We start from the raw sequence: 19,180 nt of genomic DNA, 5'->3' as shown, positions 1-19,180 counted from the left end.
GTGGAAGCTCCTCCAAGTGCAAATAGGACCACTCCCACTAGGAGACAGCTGCATGATGAGTAAAGTGTATTGTTATTTCTCACTCACTGCATTTACAGTGTTGATTAAGGGCGGACAGTACACCCGCCAAATTACCTCAAGACAGTTTTGATTAGAGGGAGGACATCGTTCTTGATTTTTCAAATCCATGTTGATCTAATACATTCAACACTGTTATCATTTCCCATCAAACTAACTGATATGATGCCTTCAACAGTGTGTCTGAATTCATAACAGGATTTAAGGTGGAGGAATAGCAGAACTGTCAACAAAAATGGTCAAATACAGTCATCTGCTGCAGTACTTTTTTTTACACATTTAATTACATTTTGAATTATATTCTGTTTTTAATTCAAGCAAGATTGATAGTTTTTCTATGGGTTAAAACACTCAAGGGTGTTCCAATCAAATCAATATGGCTTTTTCCACAGACCTTTTCAACAAGCTTCTGTTCTCAGGGAAGTATGCAACACACTTTGTGTGCTGCAACAACAAACAGTTACCAAACAATATCTACAGTCGCCATTTCTTGTGAAACTAACACTGCATTATTAGTTGTGCAATCATTAGCAGCTGATGTTCAGCAATATAAGGGATTTAACTGACAAATCCTTTTTTTTTCTTTCTTTTTTTCGCAATTACTAATTTGCTCTGTAATAAATGCCACATCAATTTGAAAAACATTGCCTGTAAATACTCAGAGCCCATGGTGCTGTCTTCAAATTTCTTTTTTTGTCAATTCAACAGTCACAAACCTAAAGAGTTTCAGTTTACTATCAGACAAAACCAGCAAATGTTATTTTTTGAGTATACCTTTGTATTTTTCAAATTGTGGCTAAATTTCTGTAAATTCACAAATTAATTGACTAATCATTCAGTATTAGTGATAGTAACATGGCTAAATAAGACAATGTGTGTTATTTATGCTGGCAATAAATGTCAATTAAAATTATTATTAATGTTTTGTTTATTTTGAATTTGTGTAACAAATTAAAATCAGATCAAAAATGTGTATGGTGACCCTATAATTTCTTTACCGCTGTAATGCATTCACCTCACCTCTGGAAGTGACAAATGACATTACGCTACATTCCATTTAATTTAGGTGACGCTTTTATCCAAAGCAACTTACAAAAATTACTACAAAGTGCTATAAGTAAGTGTCATTTAAACATCTTAAAAACAAGTCAACTCTCTCCACACCTGGGAATAACACTTGATCAAGTGTGTGTGTGAATGTGAGCGTGTGAGCGCGCGTGTGTGTGAGAGAGAGTGAGTGAACGGTCTGGTCGGTCACACGGATATAAATCTTGGCCCTGGATTATGGCTAATAAAAAAGAGATAAATATAGCCGACATCGGATGATCCATCCTTTCCACAGCTACAACTGCTGCTGTTGTGATTCTCCCTACGCACTGTAGGTGGCAGTATTTATGTTAACTTTAGGTGGTCTACCACAAGAAGAAGAATTCGCGCATGCGCATACGGCCTTTTTAAAATGGCTTTTTGAACCGCTGTTTGAAATGTCGTCTGGAAGCTGCGGTGACATGCTAAATAAACCAAACATGCAGTAATATATTGCATTTAGTGTGTACCAGTCAGTCACGTTTGCAGATAGCGGTCGCTATGGGTGAGTTGACATGTTAGAAGTTACGCTACTGCTGCGTGTGGCAGTGAGATAGCAATGAGAGCCGCGGCATTTGCATCTGCTAGCAAAGTTATTAAATGAAACGATGAACTTTTATGAAGTTTGCTTTCAGAGTGAGGTTACATACTCTTTTGATGTTTATCTTACGAATGCTGTTGAATAGTTAGTTGAAATAATACAGTCGAGTCTATTGACTGGCAGACCAAATGCATGCTAAAATGAGCTTTAATCCGTGCCACTGTCCCCAGACTGTCGAGTTGATGGTGCTGAGGAAGTGGAGAATGAGAGGTCCTCATCTCCAGCTGGACTACAGTCTCCTGCAACGGACCGCAACCCATCACCACCCCCAGAAGCAGCCGATGGAAAGACGGACGGAGATGTGGACGCGATTGGAGACACTGTTTACAGCAAGCATTGGCTTTTCAGCACCCTGACTCGTCTCATTCATGTTGGTGACTGCTCGTCAAATTTGTCGCACGACGTTTTCTTGACTTATTTTACAATCGTCTTTTTCTGCCAATTTAGAGATAGCAAATTAAGTCAGTGGTTAAAAAACCCCATTGATATTCAATTGACGGGAGCATCTTGTGTTGTACTGTGCCCAATGCACCTATAATTTCTTATGTTTAGAAAATGGTCATGTTTTCCAGATGGTCACTGAGCATTCAGAGGTGAACTCTGAAGGTCCAATGCAGCTCCCTGATGATGATGAGGAAGACCTATGCAGAGTCTGGGATATGGCAATGGATAAGGTAGAGTTCTTTATTTACCACCCTGTATCTTCTGTAGCATTCTGTTGTTATGTTAATATTGTTATCACCTTAATGTTGCAGTGGATATAAGTGGGCTGATTTTACTAACTTCATATACTACTTGGAGGCTTAATCTAGAATACATAATCAATTATTAGTTGATTTTATTTTGTATTGGTAATCAAAAAATCTGCAAAGTAACTTAATTTGCCAAATATATTTAGTTCAGTAAAAATGCCATTCTTGAAACCAAAATGTTGTGGTATAAAATAGCATAAAATCTAAGTCAAAGTCAGCTATATTGTTGAGAAATTGTTAATAAAGCTGACTTGTACCAAACATACAGAGGAATTGATAAACAGACAGAGGAATGAAAGAAAAAAGGACCATTACCTTTACACAAGATTTCTCTAAAACAAGTTTTGTCGTCACTAATGAATGTTTATTCACCAACTGTGTAGGATGTGGCTGCTTTTCTGCAGGAATTCAAAGCTACAGATATCCTTCTTGGGGTGATCGCCAAATCTCGTTGTCCACGTCTCACGGTGAGTAAAATTTCCTTCCAGTTCATATACATTGTGTCAAAAAATAGAATCCTATATTATGTATTTAATTTTGTATTATGTATTTGTGGGCTTTGATAAATGTTCTTTTGCTTCTCTAGGAAGTTTGTGTGGGAATCCTTGGAAACATTGCTTGCTTTCCTGACACCTGTGTGACTCTGAGCCAAAATGACGACTTGGGGTGTGTAAAAGTCATCATCTGTAATTTTTGCAATAGATTTAGTTCGCTGCCATTTTATGTTCATGAATGCAAGTCCCTGCGCATCCACAGAGCTGTGCTGTTGCTTCTGCTTGGAGATACAGATCCTCCAACCCTTCTGGAAACAAGCAGGTTTGCCTTTGCCATTCTGCAGACATGTGAGAGAGAATGACTGAGAGGGAAATCTTCATCTTTTGTGATGATGTTTGCAGATTGCTGCTGACCTGCGTCTCTCAGAAAGATGTCTGTTCCCTGTGGCTTCAGCGAATACGTCAGCAGACGTCTGTGCGCTCCAACCTCTTTTTCATCATGTGCAGTTCTACCAACAGTACTACGCTTTTACTCAAAACTTTTTAATAAGCTGATAACATGTTACTTGTTTAGAAAAAGTAAATATCTGTTTGACATTCCAAGATGACTTACATTAAGTCAAAGTCCCTGTAAGCTGTTTATCTGAAAGGCTCCCTGTGGAGTTTCTGACCTCTAGTAGCGCTGGATGTAAACCGTTCTGGATAAAACCACTAATACTATTGAATTAGCTTTGAAAATAATTTTTGACGAGCAAAATGCATTCAGCACATTTGTTAGACCTCAAGGCTACACTCGATACCATTGCATGTTTACAACAAGAACACTCCACAGGGCACCTTCTACTTTACTTTTGTCTGCTTTCTAAAATAGTTCCAAGTATTATCATCTGTGTTTTACAGCTGATCTGCTTGAGAAGGTTGGCGAGCTGCTTGACAAACTATTTGACCTTGATGAAGAGCTGATGAAGAGTTGGATCACAGCTCAACCAAGTGAGGAGGAGGATGGCCAAAGTCGTCTGGATGTGGCGTCATGTCTTCTTGAGGCAGCTAAGCAGCTTAGGTAAATACATGGTACTTATGATGTTGATGATTTTTTTAATTGATTCTCAGTTTTTAACGGTATCAAATGCTTTCACAGAGCAGAGAGTCCAAATGGCTTAGAGGTTTACCTTCATGCCCTCCAACTCCTCACCACTGTAGATGAGGGCATTCAGACTCTTGGTAAGAACGATCTTTGAAAAATCATTTCAGACGTTAAAGGTTGTCACCATAATTCGTAACTCAGTACATTTTAACATAAGATGGAAGTAACCTCTCAACAGATAACACGTTGTTCAATTGTGTCTTCCAGCTGCCACTGATGGACCTGGCAAAGCAGTGTGGGACTTTGTCTGCGACGTTGTGTGCGAGGACCTTTGCCAGCCAACTGATCTTCCTGTTGTCATGCAGGAGCAGAGGAGCATTTTGGTTCAAGCGTTTGCCGTGCTGCAGGCTCTTTATAGGTACCAGGATCAGTGGTGCAGCAGAAGTGACCCAAGTAAGTATTGTAACAGAATGACATCAACCCCTTTTGAATGCAAGTTGACCAGTGGATGTTGATTTAGTGTTGCTTGTACACAGGCCCTACCCACAGAAATGGTCAGGCCCCGGAACAGGTCAAGTGAATGGGACCGCCCCAAATCGGTTTCATTTATTTCAACACATAAGCATGCGCTCACCCTCCAAGTAAACACATGCATGGGAACTGAGAGAGGCTTAGCAGCTGGGCCCCAGAAACTTCCCCCTTTCCTCTTATGGGCTGCCCTGGCTGTAGAATATCTGGTATTTTAAACATATGTAATTGTATGATATACAAGTTATTTTCAAAGCTGACACACAAGATCACGACGATAAAAAATGTTTTGCATTATGAAGGGAAAATACAACTATAAAGATGATATAAGCTCGGTGTCTTTTGACTCCAGGTCTTCCCCTTATTGGAACCGTTTTGCGAGTGCTTCAACTCCAGATAGAGGACAGAGGTTCCAGCAAAGAAGGCCCAAAAGATGAACAGCTCCAGACTCTAGCAGAGATCACAACTGAATTTCTAGCTGACATCTGCATTCACATTCCCAAGGTAATGATACCAAAGTAACTTTTCGCTGACTTTTCTGTTGGATCAGATTTTTTTAAATTGAGATTTTTAAAATGTGAACCAGAGGAAACCTACATTATTTTTCTTAGGACACTGTGGCGGATTTGGTGAAGGAGGGTTACCTGACAGAGAAGTCAGCTCTCACAGCTGCGGGCAGTTTAGTGCCGAACTTCAGGACTTCAGTAAGTGCTTTCTGCAAAATGGTTTAAGTTGAATCAGATATGCATCACATTTTAGTATGGAGCAACTACAATCATCCTGTCTGCTGTTTACTCTCAGAGGTTATAGTAAAATCCTCACTGTTCCCACAAAGTGAGACAAGTGTCAGGAAAACATAATTTTGATGTTATTACTGTTGATGTGTTTAACTGGCTGCTATGAACCACCCGCTCCAGTGGAAAATAAACATTTTGTTTCCACCCCGCCCTTCTTTCTCTTGTGCAGTTTCAGCACCTGCAGTCCATGCTGTCAGAGACTGATCCCCAAATGGCAGACATGTTGAGGAAACAGTTTCCTGTCTGAGGCACCCAGTATATCAGTGTTCAGCACTCATCCAGACTCATTGCTGCTTTTTATAGCAGCCTCTATTTTCCCTCCAAAGATCCTGTTTGAGGTCGTATTTTTGGATTTCAATTGGAAAGTCTAAATGAGGATGTCACACCATCACGACTAACGGAGAAAGTGAGTGGGAGAGAGTGTTTGCTGAAGCCACACTTAGCAACATTCAATTGTGTTTCTATTTTCAAAGTGTTTTATTTTGCGAATAGTATTTTTGTATTAAACAATTTACAGTCTTTTTTTAAAACACTCTCGTTCTTTTTTGCGATTAGCTGCTCTTACTAAACCTCACTGACAAAAAGCTTTATTGGTATTTAAGTTTTTACTATTTTTAAAGAAAAGGGTTTGTACAAAGCAGCTAGATACATTTTAATGTAATTTCTGGAGAATGAAATACTGTTAAAAATCAATTGAAATAAATAGGACTGACAGAAATGAGTTTCGGTCAACAATAAAAATAAATTTATAATAAAACATCTTCAAGAAATTCTTGGCTTTGCTAAAAAATCTAACCAAACAAAAAAAACTCTATTGCTCTTTGCATAAGCCCATAAAAGGCCTCAGCAGGAAGTCCCATTGTCGTGATACCTTTTATTTTTTGCATGGAGTCCGACACAATCCCTTTCTTTGCATTTATCCAGCCTTTATCTTCACCTTAAGCTGTTGTCCAATGACTCAAAAATAATTCAGCAGACTAATCATATCCCACCAAAAATGTACATTTTAATATAGTTTGTATTTTATATTTTCACAGCTTTGATCCACAATGTTTTCACTACTGCACATTTACATATCAAATTTAGTCCTGGTGTATGATAATATCTACATAATATGTTGTGTATATTTACTATTCATTATGTTGTCCCACTAAGATGATCAAAGTCACAAAGGCCACAAATGGGCATCCAACGATCATTTAGATGTAATCGTATTATGTTCCTATTTTTTGTATGATAAAAATATGAATTTCTATACGACATGAAACTGACTGTGTATTGAGTCACCTTTCCAAGCATATGAGTAATGGTACCAATGCTGATGACAACATCAAGTGTTTACCAGAGGGTGACAGTCACTCTGTAACGACAATAAAATTAGATGAAAGGCTGTAGCAGGGCAACAATGATCTCATTTGGTTTCCAAATGCACCATTTCGCCCACTCATGGAGAAGAGCAGGACAACCTGCATGCTTACGAAGGCTCTGTGAATATAGCAGCTTTTTAATTAAAGCTTGGATTGATATGTAGAACACTCTTTCTAATGGAAATCCCGAGCTGGTCGGAGTGCATGAGCGAGATCACCCCATGAGAAGAAAAAAAACGCTCTCTTTTTAATCTTCCTATCTCTGGACACGATCTGAACCTTCACAAGACTTGTGATGCACATAGGTGGCCAGTGCCTTGATCTGCGAGTCATGTCCTGTTTGTGCTGTAAATGGTTAGAAGGATGTGGATGTAGTCATGCTTGGCCTTTCAACATTGCTCGTGGCCGTCTTCAGGCCTCGCTGCCAGGCGTGTTATGTCACAGAGATTCAGGTTGAAGCCCAGATGTTTCCTGCTGCCCTGCCAAACTTCATTGTCAGTCTGACAGTCTTCACTGCAGCTTGATATGATCTGACTCCTTGTCGGTGCTCCATACACTTTAAAGGCGCTGAGGCATGTCAGGCCTGTCTGACGCTGATGCTGGATGTCAGTTGCTTCTTTTTCCGGTTTATCTCCGCCTACACAACTCGCTCTTCTTTTAAATGACCTGACATTTTGCCATTATGTGAAATGCTTTCTATTTTTGTCTCACATTTGTGTTAAAATTGAGAGGGTCGGTAGTTCGAGCCCCGGCTCTTCTAATCCACGTCGATGTGTCCTTGAGCAAGACACTTGACCCCGAATTGCTTCCTGTTGCTGTGTCTACGGTGTATAGAGCAAAAATGTAACTTGTTTTGGATAAAAGCGTCAGCTAAATGAAATGTAATGTAACGACAGTCTGTCATTCAACATGAGCAGAATGTTTTCTTCTATCATTACATGCTTTTGCTAGTCCGTATCATGGATCAGGACTGACCTTCAAATTCATGTATCATTTTGTCGAAGTGTGTATCATCTAAATGAAGCCCCCTTGAGTGTTAAAATGGCACTAACAGGGATGTCGTACCTGTTGCCGGGCGAACAGGAGGGATAATGAAGGGATGAAGAATGCATGTGCAGTGTCACGTTCGCTTTGATTCCAAGGCCGGCCATTCACAACCACCTGGTCAAGACGTGTTAATAAAGACGTGTGATGCTACTAGGTGCAATCAAAGCCCCCTTCAGCTCATTTCCTGAGTTCTGCTGGCTTTCTATCTCCTGTCAACAGAATCACAATGAAACTTTCCCCTTTGTGATCCCTGAACATCAAAGACACTGACGTCTGCTCGCAAAAAGTGATTTGGGCACGTTGGTGTTTGCGTTTGCATTAACTTCCTGTTCTGCTTCTTCAACCACCTAATCTGTCAGGAAGTTGGCATGATAAACTGGACATTAAGGATGCAAAACAGTGTACACTCTTTGTGAATGGCAGAGCGACATTGTTCTCACAATGTCACCTACGCAATCTCATGTATGCCGAGGTAGAAAGGTTGTGCCTCAAAACTTGAATACTCTGCTTTATTTGTTGTTTATACTCAAATAAATAGTGAAAATGTGAATGATGAATGATTTGATCATATTTTTTAAGTGTCAATTTACATTTATGTCTGCATTCATGTCGGTCCGACATCTTTTATCATGTTATGTATGAACTCCTTAAACTGCTGTCATCAGTGTGTAAAAGAGGTTTAGCAAAACTTAAAATGTCAAGCGTGTTGATAAAGGATTTGAGTGCCTTTCATTAAGAACTGGTAAACCGATTCTATTTTCTTAAATTTAGTTTTGAATTGCTTGTATTGAGGAAATTATGTGATAAAATGAGCTAAATGCACTAGATTAATACCTCTTGAATGATCCCCTAACCTAATTTGAAATCAAAACGCATTCAAAACATTTTTCCCAGTGACCTATTTTATATCTCTTTAATTTTTCTCCCTAACTAATCAGGTTTCTTTTATAAATGTGGCAGGTGTTTATGGGTGCAGCTCTATCCTGTCCTGTCCTTGTGTACCGTTGACGGCTGTCACCGAGTGGCATATGCTGCTGTTTGTTCTGCAATGACAGAATTGAAGCTAATTAAAGAGACGTAGCGTTGCCACAGGAAGTGTACGTAAGCAGACCATTCACGGCTCTGATTAGTTAGTTGATCAAACAAGGTTCAGGATCAGGTGAAAGACTGGAACTCTATTTATGAAGTGCTGTAAGAAAACCTTGAATTCCCTGGAAATTCAAATAACAGCAGTTTGGTGTGGAAAGGGAGACAATGTTCCACTCAAGTAGAACCACTGAGACTTTTCTTCAGTAGAAATAAAATATGTACAAATAAATGAGTTGTTTTTCTTTCTGACACGATGGATTAATTTGAATAGATTCATTTGTGTAATATATGAGTTAGTGTTTATATATTTAATGTTTCATGTATTATTTGTTTAGTTTGGGCTAATTTTAGTGTTTTGCATGTTTTATTTCAATTTAAGTTTTCTTTTTTTTAAATCGGTAGCTATGCAATTTTAATTCAATTGTTCAGCTTCTTTTTTATTTAGTATTATACCAGACTTCTTGAGTGTGTTTTCTGTGCTGCTGTGACACGTCATTTGGGATGTGTAACTGTTACTGAAAATTACCAAGTTGTAAATATTTATATAAAATAAAATATGAAAGTGTACATGTTTATTTATTTCTTAACAAATGGGACTTCATGCAGACAACACAAGTAAAACTGTTCTTTTAGCATTTATGTATCTCCCAAATACCCAATGAGATGTAGTGCAGTTTTAATACATCCTTATGCTCATGTTAGGCCGTTTCTTAGTACCACGGGTGAGATTAGCCAGAGAGATCTCTCGCAGCTTGACGCTCAGACGCTGCGAGTAAATCCCTCTGATTGAAGTGAACATAACTGGGACAGACTGGCACACATGGTGACACTCTTGAACATGTCTGACACGCAGCATCTAGAAAAACTTACAGAGTGATTAGAATTAAGAACTTGTACAATTAAAATATATATATATATAACGTGTTTGGAATTAATAATTGTAACTTGCTCCTGTTCCTCCTGTTTGGTTGCCTGGTCACCCTCCATAAAATGTAGGTTTCGTAGATGTATTGAGCACTGCAATAGATCAAGTCTGATTAGCAGCATTTAGCTGTAACCAAGAAAAATGACTATAAAGTTGATAGTACATGCACATGTATTTTGATAAATATACAAATAAAAGTGTTTTAAAATGTATACTGCCTTACCTTGAATTTTTTGCACAGTATGTTTTGCACGATTTATAGAATAACATGTGGAAGTATATCTCTGCTATAGTAAAGATGGACTACTGGTGTTTAGAATATTTAATGAAATGTTTATTAATGGATGAGTTCAGTCGTATAACATCCTTCAAGCTAATTATTCAGAGACCGTAGTTCAGGCCAGGAGAGCGAACCACAATGAGCCGTTTTATTCATGCTGCGCACTCTGACCCTTGTCAAGGTACTCGGTGGCTTAAAGCATCTCAAAGGCCCTGCGTCAATTACCCTCTGAAAAGCAGAGCAGGCATGTAATGAGCCATATCACATCAATAAGAGTCACCACAGTTTAAACATACCTTTATATCATAAAAAGATCACATTATAGTGAGTGTGCTGCAGATAATATCAGTTGGCAGATCAAATGCATGATTTGTAAATCTGTGTGCCTCTGACCCGACATTAAATGAAGTAGATCCGATCCAGGAGCTGTCAAGACACAAGGAGATCAAAGACATGGCCAGAGCATGAACAGCATAAAAGAGCTGTCTGTGAAAATGGATTCATAAATGGATTTGGATGTGCTTGCTGTTGCTGTGTAGAAGCTTAATGAAAGGAACCATTCATTACTGATTCATGAACAATACCATGGCCATACCATTCAGTGGGCTTTGTCCTTTCCTTTGCCTTTTCTTTCCTCTTGGTAAATAAGCAAGCAACAATTAAAGTAAAAACATGTATTAGTCATATCATACATGCATAGAAATATGACGCTCTTTGTATTTGCTTTAGGCAGCAGCAACCTTTACTGCTCGAGAGATTCTGATGTGAATGGACGACCGCAGAACTAATACTGTTTGTTTGAATTAAAGAAGGTTCAATTATGTTCTTGCACTGTGCAGGGCCACAGCTGGGACAATAAATAAAGACGTTACACTCCACTGAATTTCACTGCTATTGTAGTTTTGGTTAGATGTTGTTACCAATGCTGTCACAGAAAGAGCAGATCTCTGGAGATTTGTCAGTTAGATTTGTCGAAACTCTGAAGGCTTTTGTATCCTCTTAATAGTCAATAATTCAACTGTTTTATACTGTTGTAAGGTTCCTTTTGTAATGATTATACCCCTCACAGTTTCAATAGGGTCCTCTCGGACTGACTACGTCAGTCACTCGGACTCCGCTTTCTCTTTCAAATGTGAGAGAACGTCTGGACTTTTTACTTTTAAATAATCAATTGCTAAACAAAGTAATTGATTTGATTTCAATTGTCTAATCAATGAATGGACTATGGTTTCATCCCTAATCACTGTGATGTACACAGAAGCCAGAGAGCAACTGATTGCTGAGTTAAATTTGACCAACGCTGCTACTTATTCCAAGCAGAGGTAAAATGGAGACATAAAATGTTTCAGCTGACCTTCCAGCTGTACAAAGTATGCATAGTTCATTTGTTGTGTTTGGTAGCTCAGTCAGTGTATATTGTGTTTGCACATTGAAGCATACATGTTTGCTTTCTGTAGGTGGAGGTGATAAAGAGCTAAAGCTAGCAGTCAGGTAAACATGTTCACTCATGCTTTGGTAATGTCAAAGAGGAGTAACCTAAATGAGCAATGCATGCTGGTACTGTAAGACAGATGATTCTGTTAATATGAATTATGCCAGCCAGGTGTGTTTAAATACCCTTGACCAGTGTTTCCCAAACTTGTTTTTCCAAAGATCTACTTTTAAAAATCCCAAACAAGCGCAACCAAATTCCCAATATAGGCTTTTCCTTTAAATCATGAGAAGAGGTTATGAGTGTTAATGACAATTTTACTGCCAGTTAACCATTATAAAGACATATACGTTCAAAATCCCAATTTTGTTTCGAATGTGAATGTATTATTGGAAACATATATATGTCAAATACGTTGTAATTGCTTTCACGCAGAGTAAACAGGCTCTTTTCATTGTCTCTCATCAGTTAAACAAACAGAATGTATGCCTTTCATATTAGATTCAATGTTATAAGTAGGCTACAATTATCTGAACAATATGAACAATAAATCTCCCTCATGTGGCTCAAAGGTACTGTTGATGCACATGTTGAATTAAAGGTTAAGAAATAAAATCTCCTGCGACCCACCTGTGGGTCCTGAGCCAGTGTTTGGGCATGACTGGCCTATATACCGACCACCAAAACTGGGTGCCCATATTAAGATTACAGCACTTCACTAATCTAAACATGGCGGTCTAATGAAAGCGTGGCCTGGCTCCATGCAGCTTGAACACAACATCTGAGAGCAGATATGGATTAGGTTGTGGAGAGGAGGAAGTTCCCTTCACAACCTCCTTTGATGTGTAAGGCATCGGTCCATGTCACGAGTGACATATCAGCCACATGTATCACTGCACTACTGTGTGGAGCTAAAGGTTTACTGGCTGACAGACAGAGGCATCTCACCTACTTGTGAGGTGACTGAAGCTTAGCCAGAACAGTGGTGTTATCTGTTTAAAGTAATGAGGCCTCTTTAAATTCAGTGCTCCCTCATCTGGGTTCTGCCAGCATGCTCTGAAGCTTACTCCACTGATTGTCTTGATCTTATTAAAAGGCTCATGGTGTTAAAGGCAGTGAAACATGCAGATTATTTGTGTTATGTGCACGAGAACCCAGAGGTGCTTACTGTGCAGAGGATTTTAAAAGGGGTGAATGTTTGGATCACTGTGGGCTACGCTTGAATCCTCTTAAACCGTGACCTCTTCTTAGTCTCAAGGTGTCAACTAACAGAACTGCTTATTTAGACATGCAAATGTGTTAAATATCACTTTAATGGCTCATTTATCCACATTTTGTCTTAGTGTTAGATGCTTGTTGTTGACAACATACAACAATAAATGTTGTTTTAGGAATATTTTCGTGATGACTGCAAACACATCAAAATATCCAATAAAAAACTGTTCAATCTGGTATATTTTCTTTCCAGTAAAATCAAGAATGATGATTCATCTCATTGAAGACGTTTCAGACCTTCACTTGAAATAGAAGATAGTATTTTTTCCCAATGACGTGAGCCGTGCCTCTCTTTTTCCATTTGCTGCTCTGAGTGAGATTATTGCCCCCTCCTCTTTCTCTCCGTAGTTAAATAGCAACGCGCGCTGCTTCTCGGGGTAGACAACCCACTTTCTTTAGATAATTCCCCTGGAAGAACTATAAAAAGGCAAATAATCTAGCAGCTCTTTAACATGTACTCAAACAAAAACGAAGGACCACGTCGAGGAAGATCTTTTGACTCCATGAACATTGGCTTTGAAGAAAAACTGCTGAACAATGAGGTAAGACAAGTGTCTTTGTTGTTTACTTTGTTGTGGTGTAATTGGCGCCATTGGGTTAACATTGTCAAGGAGAGATAACTGGAGTTCATAAACTATGACCAACTGCCTGTAGCTTCAGCAGGAAATCCGACTGTGTCTGTGACCTTCACCTGCAAACGTGTATACATTAACCAGGGCTCTTTCTAAATGTCAGGACTTCTCTGATAAACGGTAATGCTGCACGAACTTATTGAGAGAATAAAAAAAGTTGTCTCTCACAATGAGGAAAATTATGTGTTCAATCGAGCAACTGTAAATAACAATTTAGAATATTACCAATAACTTGTGTTTGTATATTAGAAACATTCAAAGCTGTGTGTGTGTCTAAGTTACATTTATAAATCTGACATCAAGGAAGGAAAAACTATTTGACGATGAACTCGTGCGTAAAACCATCGCACTTTGCAACCTAAAACCTGCGCGCTGCAGTGATTAAACGCTGCCGTGTGTCTGGTAAGATCCCAATGCAGGCAGCTGATAGGCTTCCCTGCTGTCTAAATGAGATTGCAATAAGGCGATTCTTTGAGACAGAGACGTGTTCATCTTCGTTAAATTGAGACGCAAAGACTTGACCCCGGGAAGCGTCCTGATCCAGTCTCCATACACAAATGCTTTCAGGGATACTGACTAGGGTCCACCGAAAAGTGGTCTGCCGCGCTGTCTACACACTGCTCGAACAGCGGAATATGGTAGGCAGCAATTTAATGAATTTAACAGATGTATTCCCACAATTGGGTTAATCCATAACACGTGATAAAATAAGATGTGATATGACATTTCGAAAGTGCATTTGTAGTTACACGATTGGAATACAATTTAGTGACTATATCAGATGTATCCTTCGACTAAAATCAACGCGAAAACGTTACATCCAGTCAAAACAGATTAGTTTTTCTGTGCTGCTGGCGTGTTAGAGTCTTGCTTCTCAAATCTCATGCAGGATTAGGAGTGTCCTGTATGTGCCGCGCGCACAGCCATGCGTCAACGTGAAAGCGCTGTTCAAGGTGCTGAAGCACATGAGGGGCTGGCCCTGCGGACGCTAATCTCACCCCGTCTTTATGTAACTCATGCATTACTGTTCTCCTGTGGAAGCACATTTCTGACAGTAAAAGAACAACATTATGAGATAAAAGTCATAATTATCAAATAGAAAGTTGAAATTATGAGATAGAAAGTGCGCATGCGCTTCAGTGGCTCTGGCTTCTATCTAATCATTTCGACTTTATATTTAATTTCGACTTTCTTATCTCATAATTATGACTTTCTATCTTCTAATTATTAGTTTGTATCTCATAATTCTTGTAGTTACTGTCAGAAATCGTCTTCCTGTTTCATTAGTATGAATGTAAAGAAACAACCCATTTTTCTTTTTAGGGTGACAGAAATATTCTGCAGCAATTTTCTGTTACTCTGACCCTACTTACTTGTTGAGAGTGTTGCATGTTCAGTATAAGGCGTTCTTTTGGATGGCTACAGATGCTCTTAAGTGATTAGAGTTGTATGTTCACGTCATACCTCCACTGAGTTATGGTTCAGTCACCTTGTGTGCTATTGACTCAAGTTAACCAAACTAGGTGCATTGTTCTTAATTGCAATGTTGAAGGGTTACTGAAGCTAAGCAGCACATAATATGAAGTGTTGTTTTCACACTACTGTTAATGCTGTAGCAACATTTCTAATACGAGTTCTCTGTTTGCAATTAGTTCTTTACTTTTAGGGGACAACACTAGAAAAGTGAAATGTCCTTGAATTGCAGGTGAAATTAAATAATCACATATACATTTAAAACATTAAAGTTGAATATCTTCTCAAATGACCAACTGACCATCAAAGGTGAGCCACTATTGTTTGTTGAATAAGGATGATTTCTTACAGTTACACAAATGAAAAGTGGTCTTTTGTTACTGTTTTCAGATAAACAAATCAACCTTCACAAAGATTGAAGAAAACACTGAAAAGAATAATACATCAGAGAAAGGGAGAGCAACAATTATATTTTCTCTCAAGAATGAAGTGGGAGGACTAGTTAAGGCGCTTAAACTCTTCCAGGTATGGATCCTTTTTGTTCCTATTAAATCCAGTGTCTATAGTATAATATATATATATATATATATATATATATATATATATATATATATATATATATATATATATATATATGTATATATATATATATATATATATGTCTTCCAGTAACTGGTTAACTTTAAAAGGATTCTCTATGCTTCTTGCAGGAAAACCATGTCAATCTTGTCCACATAGAGTCCAGAAAATCCAAACGACGCAACTCTGAGTTTGAAATTTTTGTGGACTGCGACAGCAACCACGAACAACTAAACGAAATAATCCAGCTGCTTAGAAAGCATGTGAACGTGGTGGATATGGAGCCTCCAGATAACTCCTGTTTAGATGAGGAAGGTAAATGAAATCCTGCAGATGCTGTATTATAATTATATTATATTTATTATCAGCAAACAACTCATCTCTTCTTCTCTCTCCCCAGATATGTATGACATACCTTGGTTCCCAAAGAAGATTTCAGACTTGGACAAGTGTGCTAACCGTGTCCTGATGTATGGCTCTGAGTTGGATGCTGACCATCCGGTATGGAGGCACGATTCAGAAAACCTGTTGACTAAAAAAATGCAAAATCATTAAATTCACACATTTTTTTCTTCTATGTTCCTCTCCATCAGGGTTTCAAGGACAATGTCTATCGTAAAAGACGAAAGTTCTTTGCTGATCTCGCCATGGCCTACAAACAGTGAGTGCTTGCAGTGTATTTCACTTGTTCTTTTCTCAATCTGGGGTGGTTTTAGTTGATATTCATAGAATTATTCTCTCTTGCTGCAGTGGGGATCCCATTCCCCGTATTGAGTTCACAGAGGAAGAAGTAAAGACTTGGGGAGTTGTGTACAGGGAGCTCAACAAGTTGTACCCCACCCACGCCTGCCGGGAATACTTGAAGAACCTGCCACTGCTGTCCAAGTACTGTGAATTTCGGGAGGACAACATCCCTCAGCTGGAAGATGTGTCACGCTTCCTCAAAGGTAGGTTTCACATTTTTGTTCCAAATACAAAATTGGAAATGTAATTTTTTTTCAGCTTAGTTAATGTCGTCACTCACTCGTCTGCCTTTAAAATGTCTTATCAGAACGCAGTGGATTCACCATCAGGCCTGTGGCTGGTTATCTGTCACCTCGTGACTTCCTCGCTGGTTTGGCCTTCCGGGTTTTCCACTGTACCCAGTATGTGCGGCACAGCTCTGACCCGTTATACACCCCCGAGCCGTGAGTAATATGCATGAAGGGACGTCAATATTCATACAAAGCTATGGGTACTAATGTTTGGTTATGTTTCATTATCAAGGGACACATGCCATGAGCTGCTCGGTCATGTCCCGCTGCTAGCAGAGCCCAGCTTCGCCCAATTTTCTCAGGAGATTGGTCTTGCTTCACTCGGGGCCTCAGATGAATCAGTTCAGAAACTTGCCACAGTGAGTGACACGGATAAAATCAACTTCAATTTCATATTTTCAACTTTTGAATCGAGAATGATTTTCATAGTTGTTTGTGTTTTATCGACTCTTATGTTACAGTGCTATTTCTTTACGGTGGAGTTCGGCCTATGCAAGCAAGAAGGGCAGTTGCGAGCGTATGGAGCAGGACTGCTGTCCTCTATCAGTGAGCTGAAGGTAAAACATTTAGACCGTACTGTGGACATGTTAACAGTTTTCTTCCTGATATTTTCCAATAGTAATCATAAATGTACCAAGAATATGAAAATGGGCCAGCTGTATATTACTTATACACCATCCTTCTAACCAGCCAAATCCATGAAACAATTATATTAAGCAAATGGAAAAGTAATTTTAGAGGTTTGCCCATGTTTTAACATGTTAATCCTAAAGTGTCCCTTTTAATTTTGTGATTGAAGATATTTGATAACAGACTACATGTTCTCTTTCATTTGAAACAGCTAAATACAGACTGATTGGCATGTAATCAAGTGGCACTAATGTGTGTTAGTATTTACTTGCAACATTTGCAGCATCAGAACTATGTTTCTCTATTGCAGCATGCACTATCGGGCAATGCAAGGATAATGCCCTTTGACCCCAAAGTTACGTCCAAACAAGAATGCATCATCACAACATTTCAGGATGTCTACTTTGTGTCAGACAGCTTTGAGGAGGCCAAAGTCAAGATGAGGTGAGCTCAGATATTTAATGTGATATATTCATAACAATATGAGTATATACAGATTATCTCAATATCCAATACACAGAATGTAATAATAATATTGTGTTTCTTTCAGGGAGTTTGCCAAGACCATCAAGCGTCCCTTCACAGTCCGATACAACCCTTACACCCAGAGTGTGGATGTGCTAAAAGACACTCCCAGCATCAACAGCGTGGTGGAGGAGCTGCGGCACGAGCTTGACATTGTCGGTGACGCCCTCAGCCGGCTGAACAAGCAGCTGGGTGTCTGACTGCCCGCATTCCAATTGAAGTTATCCACCTACAGTCCATCAACGCTCACTGTGTCACTCCCAAGCATCGCTGTAGAGATACTGCTTGTGTATCGCCCTTCGTCAGTACAATGAATGTGCTCTTCTTTTGTTGAAACGCTTTATGTTTTCCCCAATTTACAGATGCGTATTTTGTGTTTAGCCACTGATATCAGTTAGTTGCACAAACCCAAGGAGCTGCTGAACCCGAGACACTGGTTTGCTTCAGTTGTCTTTGGCCCAGTCGGCTTCTGAATTGCAAACAGTCAACGCGCTTTCATGGTACTTTATTACCTTTTTAAAAAATCCCCAGCTGTTCCAAACACAGATGTGGTTTCCCCATCCTATTGTTAAATCTGCTGTTGTACATTATCATGTGAATTGTTTTGTATTTGATTTCATCCTTCTTCACATTTAATCTTCCTGATATATATAAAATGTACCTTCTTTGTATTCTTTCAGTGTATGTATCATGTTCCTTTTTGTGTGCTGTTGAGGGAAATTGTGAAAGTGAAAATTGATGTTTTAAGAATGTTTTCGTGACCAACTTAGCCCATTTACCCTCACATATTATATTTTAAAGTGATGATTTTGAACACCTCTTGGAAGTGAAAATAATTGTAGTGCTCCTGAAATCAAAACATTATTTTTCTACTGTAAAGACATATATACATTATGAGTAGGCTAAGTATTAAAACAAAAATAAACCAAACAAAAACATTTTGTGTTAAACAGTTTGTTACCTGTAGATTTGGATACTAGATGCTGATGATGATCATAGAGAAGCAGAAGGTTGACACCAAGGATGACAATTTAATTATGTTTAGGCTGGAGTTTGTGTATCGAAGAATACATATTTTAACTATAAAAAAGACACTAACTGAAATTGTTGGTGTTTTGGACACAAAATTAGTGACTGCTTCTATGTGTTTATACACATGCACAACATACCAAATAGAAAATATGAATGTCCCACTGCCATATTGTCACTCCATCTAAACGGAGAAACCTGATCCAATTAACACATTAAAACAAGTTATATTAAAGAGGTTACTAATACAACTTTATTTAATTTGACAGTTGCCAGTTTATAGGTTAATGTTGCACCTTGTTCAAACTAATGCAATCAAAATAACATCAAAAGGGCTCCAAAATCAGTGAGGGAGGTGTTATTTCAACATTATAGACATATTGGGTGCTGTTTGCGCATTTTGTTAAAACTATACTCTTCAATTTCGACACCAAAACAGCCTG

At 38.7% G+C, this 19,180-nt stretch overlaps 2 protein-coding genes across 2 annotated transcripts; both read left to right on the top strand.

The window, feature by feature from the left end:
* The first annotated feature begins 1,539 nt into the window (after positions 1 to 1,539).
* On the top strand, positions 1,540 to 5,950 carry saal1 (serum amyloid A-like 1). The gene is made up of 13 exons (XM_068603746.1): positions 1,540 to 1,669; positions 1,936 to 2,135; positions 2,338 to 2,439; positions 2,901 to 2,984; positions 3,104 to 3,183; positions 3,274 to 3,333; positions 3,414 to 3,529; positions 3,912 to 4,071; positions 4,150 to 4,232; positions 4,363 to 4,548; positions 4,976 to 5,127; positions 5,235 to 5,327; positions 5,590 to 5,950. The coding sequence occupies exons 1-13, from the start codon at positions 1,666 to 1,668 to the stop codon at positions 5,665 to 5,667; spliced, it is 1,398 nt and encodes a 465-aa protein (XP_068459847.1). The 5' UTR covers positions 1,540 to 1,665; the 3' UTR covers positions 5,668 to 5,950.
* A 7,294-nt stretch (positions 5,951 to 13,244) lies between these two features.
* On the top strand, positions 13,245 to 18,628 carry tph1a (tryptophan hydroxylase 1 (tryptophan 5-monooxygenase) a). The gene is made up of 11 exons (XM_068603745.1): positions 13,245 to 13,377; positions 15,331 to 15,465; positions 15,651 to 15,834; positions 15,920 to 16,020; positions 16,113 to 16,180; positions 16,270 to 16,466; positions 16,571 to 16,706; positions 16,786 to 16,912; positions 17,015 to 17,110; positions 17,494 to 17,627; positions 17,734 to 18,628. Exons 1-11 carry the CDS (start codon positions 13,288 to 13,290, stop codon positions 17,906 to 17,908), a joined length of 1,443 nt encoding a protein of 480 aa, XP_068459846.1. The 5' UTR covers positions 13,245 to 13,287; the 3' UTR covers positions 17,909 to 18,628.
* Positions 18,629 to 19,180: the final 552 nt, after the last annotated feature.

This window comes from Clinocottus analis, unplaced genomic scaffold, assembly GCF_023055335.1.
Source record: "Clinocottus analis isolate CAN_PGR_092001 unplaced genomic scaffold, fCliAna1.0.p SCAF_6, whole genome shotgun sequence".
Classification (NCBI taxonomy): domain Eukaryota; kingdom Metazoa; phylum Chordata; class Actinopteri; order Perciformes; family Cottidae; genus Clinocottus; species Clinocottus analis.
This window is presented reverse-complemented; position numbering and strand designations above follow the sequence as displayed.